Source organism: Crocodylus porosus, unplaced genomic scaffold, assembly GCF_001723895.1.
Source record: "Crocodylus porosus isolate Cpor-Errol unplaced genomic scaffold, CroPor_comp1, whole genome shotgun sequence".
NCBI lineage: Eukaryota > Metazoa > Chordata > Crocodylia > Crocodylidae > Crocodylus > Crocodylus porosus.
Window position 1 is genome coordinate 24,775,595 of NW_017728911.1, and position 11,611 is coordinate 24,787,205.

The following is an 11,611-nucleotide window of genomic DNA, read 5'->3' on the forward strand; positions in this document are numbered from 1 at the left end:
TTCCATCTCTTACTTCCATTGATATTTGTGGGAGCAGGATCAGACCATCCCTGTGTAGTCAGGGCAAGTCATTTGCATTTGTATCTTAGTTTCTCCACAAACAGAGATGGTGATACCTACCCACTTCACAAGGTTTCACTAATGTGTGTCCAGTTTCAGGAAAGTGCGTAGTGCTGTATGACCAAACACTTATGCAAGGTTTTGTTATTGCAACGGTTCATTTGTGAAAAAAGATTCCTGTGTGACGCTGGGCCTATTTGCCCCCACAAATTGGTGACAGAAAGAAACACAGCACACTGAGTCAGAGAAGAAACTAATACTGTATTTGTTTTGGTTATTTAAAACATTAACATCAAGAAAGAGGGGAATAGGGAGTAAACTGCTGGGGAAACAGGATTTCCACCTTACCGGGATCTGAAAGAAAAGAGGAAAAAACACATTTCATTGCTGAACCACTAGTAGGGCCCTGCCTGATCTCCCTCCCTCTAGATGCCACCAGACAGTGCTCCGAGTAACCCCATGACGGAGTGGCTGCATTTCTCTGCCCCAGGCAGAATCTGCCTTCTACCACTGCCAGTAACGGGAGCTCACAAGCAGCTGCGACCTGCGAGAGCAAAGCGTTCTTTGGGGCAGGGACCATCTTTTTGTCCTATGGCTGCATGACAAAGCTGGAAATCCTGGTCCACAACCGGGGCTTGGAGGTGTCACCTCCAAGTAACAGAGCTCTGGCTGTTTGGTGTTGGCCCTCATCTCTCCCCACCCACTGCTTACGGGTAGGGGTTGTTACAACATAAGCGTGCACATGAAGGTGGGTTACAGGGCACTGTCCCCACCTGCCTGCTCTGTGAGTGCTTTGTGCTCCTCTCTGGAGCATTCAACTAACACTGTTCTCTCTCCTGCCTGCACATCACTGAGGCTATACTTACAGGTGCTTCAGAGGTGCTGCTTGGAAGTGCTCTTGTGTGGTCTCTCTTCCTCTCAAAGGGAGGTGCAGACACTTGTTAAGACAATTACCAAAGGATTAGTCACCTGCATCCGCTTGCCTTCGAAATGCTCCTGATGGCCACTAGCTGGCATTAAGAAGAGAGGCAGAGGTTGGAATATTTTGCCCCTAAGATGTACATTTTAGATGCCACTATTTGTCACAAACCAGCTGTGTGGTAGGGTTGTGACTTCCCCTCCCCATACCAGACACTATTTCCACCACTTTGTGGGGCCACAGCTTAGTACAGCTTAGGAGGCCAGATAAAAGGTCCAGGCATGATCTACCCCTGCCCCCCTCCAAGCATTTGCAAAGATCGTCTGCACACACCACACTTCCAATATGGGCTTTCACTGAAGGTGAGCTTTTTCTTCTGTAAATGCTCCGGGTTGCTGGGCATGTCTCCATTCCCTCTGTACTGTCTGGAACACCTTTGTAGAGCGGGTCCCACACACTCCTGCTCTGTGCATGCCAGTTCTTAAAAATGATGCAATATAGTTACCTTAGAGTGGCACTGAGCATTGGCAAATGTCAATACATATGCCCAAGATGGAGGGCCTTAGAGCAGTGCCAGGCATGAGCTCTATGGTGCCTATAGTGCCATACTTCTGGGAGCTGGCACACCTGAAGCCATGCTGAGTAGGTGACATGCTTCCTGGTAGTGCTGGGCACAGCACAGAGGCAGTGCGGTGAACGTGGCACGCAACATTAAATGGGCCCAGCAAAGAGTTTGGCTTTAAAAAGTGTGGAATCAGTAAACTGGCACATGGAACCACAGCAGAAGAACTGAGCATAGGATTGCAGTTAATGATGCCCATATTCTCACATTTCCTTTTTCTGTCATCTTGGTTAATTCCCTTAGCCTCTCTGAACTTAGCTTCTCTACCTGTAGGATGGGGATTGGAATATTTGCTTATCTCCTGTCACAATGACTGCAGGACCCAGTCCTTAGTGAAGAGACACACACCCAGCATTCTTTATCCAGCTCAGCTTGTTTAATTTCTAACTACCTTCTACTCAGCTTTCACCTAAGTCATGCCACATACCTTGCTTTAGAGGCCACATGGCCATGAATGAATTAAACAAAGGTAGCACACACATGCATAGCTGAAATTCCTAGGGGTTATGACTGAGATTATGCCAATATTTGATCTTCTGTTATGAAATAACAATTGTAGAATACCCATATAATGTTTCCCAGTTTAATAGACACATAGGGTGCATCCCCACAAGCACACGTGTGCAGGGGTGCACGTTTCCCACATGACAAACAGCAGAGGCATATATTTGTGCCACTATTTGTCCCCAGGCATGCTCCTGCATGTGTGCTCCGGTGCACAGCAAAGGGATCTGGTTGGGGTAAGGGAGGCTAAGGCCAGCATTTGTGCTGGCCCCAGCAGCCTTACCTGGCATCCTGGGGACCTACCAGGACAGCAGTGACACTGAGCTGGCCACTCAGAGCCTGGCCAGCAGCCATAGCATGGCTCCAGCTTCTGGCAGGGCACACTGCTGTTGCATGCATAATGCTGCTTTTTTTAGCAGTGTTTTTTTTATTTTTTGACTCTGGGATCTCCTGGTATAAAACCCCACCACCATGCTGCAAATTAGCAGCATGGTGCACAGGTGCAAGTGCTGTGTGTGCTGTTTGCAGTGCCTCTGAGGTGCCACAAACCACATACGAGCACTTGTGGGGATGCACCCACCCATAAATGATGTGTTTTTATATGGACACAACTCCAAACCTCTCACAAGGCTTTAACATAGTTTATATTTGGCATGTGAACAAGAGCACCTCTCCCCCACTCCCAATCAATCATAAGCACGTCAGAGATGCATGCTTTAGCTTAGAGATACATCAAAATGAAGCTGTGTTCCTCTAAAATAACTTGACCATATGTAGACAGGGTTACTACTGTAGCACAGGCAGGGCAAAAGTGATCTCTCGTTAGCTGTGACAGAAGGTGTCTGGAATCACTGGAACTGTCAATATTCTGCAGAAGCAGGACAGCAAATGTATCTCCAACACAAGCGGTTCTGAAGATGTTCTCCCTGGAGTGGTAGCATAAGATGATGCTCACTTTGGACTTAATTGCCTTGGCAAACAGTTACCCTCAGGAGTAGGTTCACCAATCCTGGTGTCTGACACTGATCACCAGTGTGACTGAACAGATTTGCAGACTGACCTCATAACACACTGCAGCGCCCTGGCTGTGTCCCAAGAAACAAACACCTATCTTCTTTCCAATTTATCCATTTTTTTCCAAAGACGCTGTGAATCTGCTTCCTTCTGACTGGTGACCTCCTCCATTCTGGCACAAAATATAAAATACTAGCAGGCAAAGATATCTTTCTCTTGAGTCATATCTTCAGCACATGGTCTGACCCTTGCACAGGGGGACTGCCATTCAATCACATCAGCTGCACATGCTATTGCAAGGTACACTTTAAAAAAATCAAGTAGATGAGTCTCCAGAGTAGTGGAAGTGCTTCAGAGTCCCCATAAAAACCCAATGCCCCCCCCCCCCCAGGGGTTTAGGTGCAGAAAGTAAATCTGCTTTCATATAATCTTACTGATTTACAAGCTGGATTTACACTGGAAAAGCTCCCAGTACATTCAGAGATGAGTAAATGTCCACAGGAATGTTCGGTATAAGTGAGATTTTGCAGACGCCCGAGCTCAGATGTGCAATCCAGTATTTCAAAGCAAAGGCCCTTCTTCAACGGGTGGGTAGTCTCTCTGGCCACTGGCTCACAGCACCTCTGGGAAGAGTTGCAGAGGTTTGGGCATGGGATGCAGTGATTTTGAGGTACTATTCTGGAGGAGGGGCAGCCAGGCCAACAGCAGCAGCAAAGGATAAGAACCATTGAACCCTGGGATATGCTAGGAAGCTAGTGTGAATTTAGCAGCTGCAGGTAGATCATCTCACTTACAGGAGACCTGGATCTCTCTTGGAGTGGCAGTCAACAGACCTGCCATACAAGGGTAGAGAAGCAGATGTGGAGGGAAAAGCTATGGAGCTAAAGCAAGAGTGACACTGGGAGCACTGCTAGCCTTAGGCACTCAAAACTCATGAGTCAGACCCCCCAAACCATGAGATTGGCTTAAAGATCATGGTGTTTTAAACAACAGATTTTGGGTTCTTTTTATTTGCCTCTGGCTATGACACTGCCAAGCACACTTGCTCAGGCTCTTGAGTATTTGCCTATAGCCACAAGTACCAGACATTTAGTGAAAAACAAAACAAAATAGTCAAGCTTCTCACATAACTGCCTGGCTCCAGACGCTTGGAGGAAGCACCAAGTATCATGAGATTCACAACAAAAGTGCAAGCGGCAGCATCCCTGAGAAACAGCTGCATCTAGGTGCTCACAGCATGGAAACAGCTCAAAGCTCAAGGGGCTTTAGAGGACATGGGCACGTATTCTTGTGCTACCATAATGATACACTGAGGGCATGTCTACATGTGCATTAATGCGCTGTGGTTACAGTGCATTTTGTTTAGTACTGTGCATTATGTTTAGTACCTGTTATTACTACTGCACACTAGGTGACTAACATACTACTGCGCAGTAGCACCGGCACACGCCTTTTAAGTGATGTTGATGTGCAGTAGACTAATTCTATGGTGCACTAGCACAATAGCATGACTTTTGCCATGATGAGCTAATGTACCGTAGAATTAGTCTACTGTGCATTTATCATGTCACGTAGATGTGCCCTGAGACTACAGAGCAAGTGTATCATCGAGGAGTGGGGCACAATTCTTCCTCATCTGGTTCTAGTCCCCATACGTGCTTGCTTTGCACACAGAGCCACAGCAGCTGTTCCTCTTTCTGCAGTGGCTTTACTACACATGCAACAATACAGTGCTTCTCACAGCAGCATCCACAGCTGCCTATGACTGTTGTCTGCCCACTATCAGTCACCTGCTCACACCAGTCTTACAGGCAAGGCAATGCTCTCAGGAGTATACTGATGAGGGGGTCACAGTGTGTGTGCCATATACTCCTGATGGTCAATCTCAGTGTGCTGCTTCTCCAGCTAAACAGACATCATGCAGAGGCAGAAGGATTTTAACACATGCTAAAAATCAAGACACATCAGTTGTACAACTTGAACAAAGAAAGTGATTAAAAGGCAAACTCCCCTCCCCTTTGAAGATCAGAGATGCCCACAATGCATCTGAGAACTCCAGGCATTATACAAGTACAGTAATTGCTGCTGATGGTGATGAAAAGCAGACCATCCACCTTCCTGCAAGCAGTGTTAAACAGGATTGAGTCACTAGAATTCAAGGCACCCACACCCAAAGCCTTTTCGTTAGCAAAAGATGTTGCAAAACAGCAGATTTTCCCTCTCTGCTCTTGCACAATGCCCAAGTGATGCTATAGCTCCCCAGCCACGGAATCAGCAGGGCCCTAGGGATGGTTTTCTGTTATGGTTTTGGTGCCATCTTGTGGCCACATGCAGGTACTGAGCTTGATTTTCCTCTAGTGCAAACCAGCTCTAAGTTCGCGGAGGAAAACAAGACTGCCTCCGTGAGGACCTGTTGCCTAGCACCAAGCTCAATAATGCATGTCTGACTGCAGCATATCACCTGGCATTGCACCCAGTCTGCATTGGAAGAGTCGAATAGGTGGAGATGCCCCCATTTTTTTAAAGTAGAAATTTACCAAGTAGAAACACCAAGGAAGATATAACGTATGTAATATATATAACCATGCTGATATGTAATTTAGAGCAGAAGCTGTGATCTGCATGTCCCTCAGAGTATGCCCATGCTCTGATCTGAGGCTTCCATTAGACCTACCTCTACTTACACCCCATTAGTAAAACCATTTTATTAAAGAGTGTTAACTTGTAAGGCTGAAAGAGATGCCAGGTGCAGTAAAACCCCTCACAGCCCCTCAGCATGCAAGATGGGGAACCACAGGCTGAGACTACATGGGCCTCTGGCCCCTAGCACACAGCAGGGCAGGACTCTGCACCAGCCCCTCAAATTGTTGGTAATGCCTGCAGCGAGCAGCCCTGGAGCTTGCACTTATACATCTCAAGGGAGGAGGCGAGCTGCTGAGCAGCCTTCCTCTTGCCCTTCAGCATTACCAGCTGTCTGACAATTTATGGGCAGCACATAGAAAAAAAAAGAGCAAAAAAACCTGTCCATCAAGTCCATAAAAAAATCTGGAGCTGTGGTAGCAATGAACTTGAAGGAGAGACTGAGCACGACGGCACCACCTGGTGTCTGAGCAGCACTGCACCTGCAGGGAGCTCTCACCATGGTCTGGGGGGTCATAGGAGACTGTAGCTCAGGGCTGGGAAATTATTTCAGGTGGAGGACTGTTTAATGAGTTTTGGTGAGCCATCGAGGGCTGCAAGGATAGCCCTGCCCCTTGACAGGTGCCCCACCCCCTGGTCAACATCCTGGGACCAGAAATCCTGTCCCTAACCCCTGACCTTTACCACCAGAAATCCCTCCCTTTGCCCCGAGGAGTACTCCTTTTGGGAGTCCTTTTGGGCATGGATGGGTTTGCCATCTTGGAACCAGAAAAAAACCCAACCATATACTAAAAATCAAACATCTACTATAATGTATTTTAATTTTATTTCAAAAATAGTTTTGTCCTGATTTGTGTGTTTGCATCGTGCCGATAGAGGTGACTGCATAATAGCTCAAAAATTAAGTTTTCCTTTTGTATTTTGTGAATGGGGGTGTGTATGGTTGGGGGGGTGGTATGGAGAGTGTGGGAGGTGTGGGAAAGGGATTGGGTGTAGGTGTGTAGTTTGTGGGGGGGTGTGGAGGGTGTGGGTATGCATGAGGTGTGCCAGTGTTTGCGTGGGTGTGGTGGGCTGTGGGGGCCCCTACCTACCCACTCCCCTGCCATGGTGCACAGTCCTTGCTGCCAGTAGCAGCAGCAGGCCCTCAGGGAACTCATGGTCCATGGCAGGTGGAGCCCTTTGGCAGTGCATGGCACTGAATGAGTCCCAGGATCTGCACGTGGTGGCAGGGAGCAGGGCCAGGCTGCTGGCTCCATCACACGGGACTCCCCACAGCTCACATGCAGATCCCAGGACTCAGCTGATGCTGCACGCCACCAGGAGGAGACCTCCCTGACAGAACCTTTGACGTGACCCTGCTCCCTGCTGCCATGTGTATATCCCAGAACCTGGCCAGAGCAGCAGGGAGTGAGGCCGAGCTGGCAAGGATCCATCGCACGGGGCTCCTGGCCGAGTCCTGGAACCTGCATGTGGCAACGGGAAGTGGGGCCAGGCCACTGGCTCCATTGCAAGTGGCTCTCAGCTGAGACCTGGGAGCTGTATGTGAGCTGTGGGGAGCCCTGTGCTCCCACTGGCCCTGGTCCTGGGCTCTGTGCTCCCACCAGCTCTGGCCCCATGCTCCCACTCAGCTGCAGCTTCCCCCACACCTAACAGTGCTTGTCTACCTGCTGCCCAGAATGCTGAGCAGGGACAGGAGGAGGAGCCGCTGGAGGCTGGGGCATCCAAGCAGCTCCCTGGGTGGCTGCAGAAGTGGCAGCATCAGCCCTGCCCAGAAGCTGTGCACCCTGGCCAGGGCCAGGACCCTCCCTTGGGTGAGGGTGGGAGCACACCACGCTGCTCTGATGGGAATGGGTGGGGCTCAGCCCCATACAGAGCACGGCAGGGGCATCTACAGGCTGGCTGGATACAATTAATTGGTGGGTACCTGCCCGCAGGCCAAAAGAAAATCATCTAGTGGACTGGATGCGGCCCACAGGCCATATTTTGCTGGCTTCTGCATAGATGCCTACATGTGTTGCTGTTGTGTCCCTCTGGCTCTCTCTCCATCTTAACAGTTGCTCATCTTGAAGGTACAGGGGTGGGGTCTGGACAAATCTGCAAGCCAGGAGAAGGAAAGGCAGCATGATTGGGGGTCCGTGCTGGGACAGAGGGAGCAGGACTGGTGGACTGCAGTCAGGGCTTCAAAGCATAGATGTGAGTAGGGAAGCACAGGGTAAAACCACTGATACAGTCTAACAGGATTCCCAACTCAAGAACATTTTTTTCTTTTTATAGACAACCATCCTTTTTTTTAATGTTTGGTGTTAAAACCCTCAATTTGAACTCTGCCCTTGTCAATGTCATCCAGGGCCTGGCAGATGGGTTACATTTACATTATATAAAACATACGTCAATAAAAAGTTGAATTGGCAGCAAAAAGCCTGCGGATTGCTAGTAAAAAAAAATTCTTGGGCTGGCAACCCTCTTGCCCACGCTCTGGGGTGATGGATTACATCCCACTCTCATAACCTCTATGCAGCTGTAGCTACCTCATGCTTCAGCCAGTAGGAAGAGGTGCGTGGATTTCATCCTTATGGGAGAAATAGCACCACGGTGTTTTTAAGTGTAGTGGTTCATTTGAATTGGGCATCGAGCATTTCGACCATTCCCTAGAGACCACGTTCCCATTCCTGAACTGCACAGATTCATCCAGTTTCACTACCTGAGCAGTAAACTCTACACCTGGCTTCACCTCCTGACTTTTTTCTGCACCAGGGCTTAGCCTAGTGTCTAGCCAGGTCTTACTTGGCCACAGCAAGCCTGCTACCCAGGCCGAGGAAACAGAGAAGGACAAGAGAGAACAGGAAAGCTTTTTTTTTTTTTGAGGTGGCTGGTGTTCACCCATTTGGATAGACTGGAATGATGTGTGAAACTCTTTCTTTTAAGACACAGAAATTCACTGCCCAATAAGCTCCTAATAGCAATGCCAGGAGTGCAGTGGACTTGAATGCATGTGGAACAATTCTGAGAGGAAGATGGAGTTTAGGTTTGTATCAGATGTGCATAATCCCAAGATACTCCCCCATTTCAGCCCAGGGTAACCCAAGACAAGGCCGCTCAGAAACCTGCACACACGGATCCTGCCAATGATACTTGTAAAGATCTGAATGAACTCCAGAAAAGCCATGGAATTGGGCAGGTATAAAATGAGCATGAAAGGTTAAGCAGGCCCCCAGTTTAGGAACCCACAGCACAGTATACACAAGGCCCAATTCTACCCTCTTCTTTGTTTGAGCATCAGTACAATGCCATTGACTCCAGGGACAGTAACCTGGAAGTGAGAGGAGTGGTCATGGCTTTAACGTATGCAATTGTTCATTTGCACAGAGTGAAGCTCACACCTGTGCAGGGCCCCACATCTGGCCTTGGTGCTATTTGCACCCTGTTGTGAGGTTTAATTAGGACCGAGAGGATGCTTGTAGGCCTCTGCACATGGTGACTTTCCCTTGCTATTCTGAGGTGCTGTGGTAACAAACAGCATGGGAGATGAATGGCATTAAGGGAAGATTACCCCTTCACTGGTTTTCTGCAAATCTGAAGAAGTGTTTCTTGTGTCGTTGCCTGCGTCTCCAGCATCAGAGCTGCTCTTATTTTCTTCCTCTTTGCAGTCCTTATCATCTTCATCTCCAGGAGATTTCCGTGACTGCTTGGAAGATTTCTAAAACAGACCAAGAGCAGAGTTAAGCAATAAAAACCGAGCTCCAAAATTAAGAAAAATCCTTATTTATTTATTATAATTTTTTACAGTGGGTGGTTGCATATCTAGGTTCCCTCATCTACTAAGCAACTCCATCTGAGGCCATTCCTAGGGAGAGCCCAGGGGGTGATGAAAGAGGTATTTCACTTGCAGCCCTCAGATTTACAGCAGCCAGCGGAACAAGAGGAGAAATCTGTGCCTGACACGGGATGCCAACATGGTCAATCAGCTGGTAGGTGCAGTAAGAGGGGATGAATATTAACACTGGGTCACCTGTTGGTTTTGGTAGGTAATGAAGCAGATGGTGCCAGCTTGACAAAAGTTGTGATTAAATACAGAGATGCAAAGCCAGAACAACATTAGCAGAGCTCCTTTCCCATACTCTTCTAGTGCTGGCAGCTTTGATATATTAGAATTAAAGTCATGTGGAACCAATACAACTTTCTCACTCTCTTTACGTTATGAAATTTTGCAGCACAAAGGGAATAAACCGTGGCTTTAAGCCACTATTCTGTTAATCCCCTGTTTGTTCAGAGTCTTTTAACAGAAAGGACAGTGAACGTATAATGTGAAACAAACAAGGGGAAAAGATCTTTGTAAGTGTTTTTGTAATCTATGAGTTCATGAGCCGGGCTCTTTGAATCAACAGATGGTTTAGTTTGGTGGCTGGACTGGGAAAACCCCACATATTTGGACCAATGTTGCCATTGTTTCTTACCACAACGAAAAACTGAAAATAAAAAAAAGCACTTCAGGTAGCACAAAATGTGCTGTTCCCTCCTCACAGATCGATCCTCCCCTTCTCCCTCATTCCAAGCATTTTTTATGTAACCAAAGCAATGGAAACAAAGGCCTAGGCTTAGACACCACTGGAGGAGGTGGTCCCAGTGCTTCCCTTCATACCCCACTGTGTATCCAACAGCCTTAGAGCTCTCATCCAGGCTACGAGGCGGGGGTTTACGTGTGCTCTGGGAGTGGGGAGGGTGCTTTAATTTGAGTGGCTCCCAGTAGCACTCTAATGAAAGTGCCCAGAGCCTCAAAATGGTGACAGGAACGCTTTAACTAAAGCTTGTAGAATAAGCTTTAGTTAAAGCACCCCCACCGCCATTTTGAAGCTTGAGGATGCAGATACATGAGACATGGGGGCAGGCTGGAGTGCGGTAATTACCACTTTCCACCAGACTTGATTAAGCGAGTCTGCTCCGATGTGCTGTAATTGCAGCGTGTTGGAGCAGCCTCTTGGCTTGCGTATAGGCACCTGAGAGACCAGAGCTCAATCCCCTCCTCTACCAGAGGTGATCGGAGCCTGCAGTTTCCACTTCCCAGGTGAATACCCCAGCCACCATGATCTGGGGTATTCTGGCCTGTGATGCTCTCAGCCTGTGTTGCTGATACTGTTTCATGTTGTACCATATAGAATTGTAGAAAATGAGGGTTGGAAGAGACCTCAAGAGGTCTCTAGTCCGAACCTCTGCTCAAAGCAGGACCAGCCCCAACTAGACCATTCCAGTCAGAGCTTCATCAAGTCGAGCCTTAAAAACCTCCAAGGATGGAGATTCCAGCACCCCTCTAGGTAACCTGTTCCAGTGCTTCACCACCGTCCTAGTGAGAAAGTTTGTCCTAATATCCAACCTAAACTTCCTTTGCTGCCATCACTGAAAACAGTCTAGCTCTATACTCTTGGAAACCACCCTTCAGGTTGTTAAAATCTGCTATCAAATCCCACTTCAGTCTTCTCTTCTGCAGGCTAAATACGTCTAGTTCCCTCAGCCTCTCCTCATAAATCATGTGCCCCAGTCCCCTCACCATTTTTGTTTCCCTCCACTGGACTCTTTCATAGAATCGTAGAAGTCAGGTCGGAAGGGACCTTGTAGATCTTCAAGCCCGACCCCCGGCCTGGGCAGGAGAAAAAGATTGGACTCAAATGAGTCCAGCCAGGTAGGCATCAAGCCTCTTCTTAAAGTTCCCCAGGGTAGGAGCCAGCACCACGTCCCTTGGAAGTTGGTTCCAGCTCCTAGCCACCCTGGCTGTGAAGTAGTTCTTGCGGATGTCTAATCTAAATCTACTCTCTAATAACTCGTGTCCATTGTTCCTTGTCATGCCAGGGGGCGCTAGG

The 11,611-nt window shown here is 48.2% G+C and overlaps 1 protein-coding gene and 1 long non-coding RNA gene across 4 annotated transcripts in view; both read right to left on the minus strand.

Annotated features, from left to right (window-relative positions):
• Window positions 1–11,611, minus strand: part of LOC109309078 (hepatoma-derived growth factor-related protein 3) — a 63,260-nt gene that overhangs the window by 1,772 nt on the left and 49,877 nt on the right. For all 3 annotated transcript variants that reach the window (XM_019533689.1, XM_019533687.1, XM_019533688.1), the window contains exon 5: window positions 9,310–9,456. In XM_019533689.1, the coding sequence (XP_019389234.1) occupies window positions 9,310–9,456 (147 nt within the window). The remainder of the gene's footprint in view (window positions 1–9,309; window positions 9,457–11,611) is intronic.
• Window positions 304–1,670, minus strand: LOC109309082. Its single transcript, XR_002100782.1, has 2 exons — window positions 927–1,670; window positions 304–414 (listed from the first exon to the last, which is right to left on the minus strand). It is a non-coding gene; the product is annotated as an uncharacterized LOC109309082 (long non-coding RNA).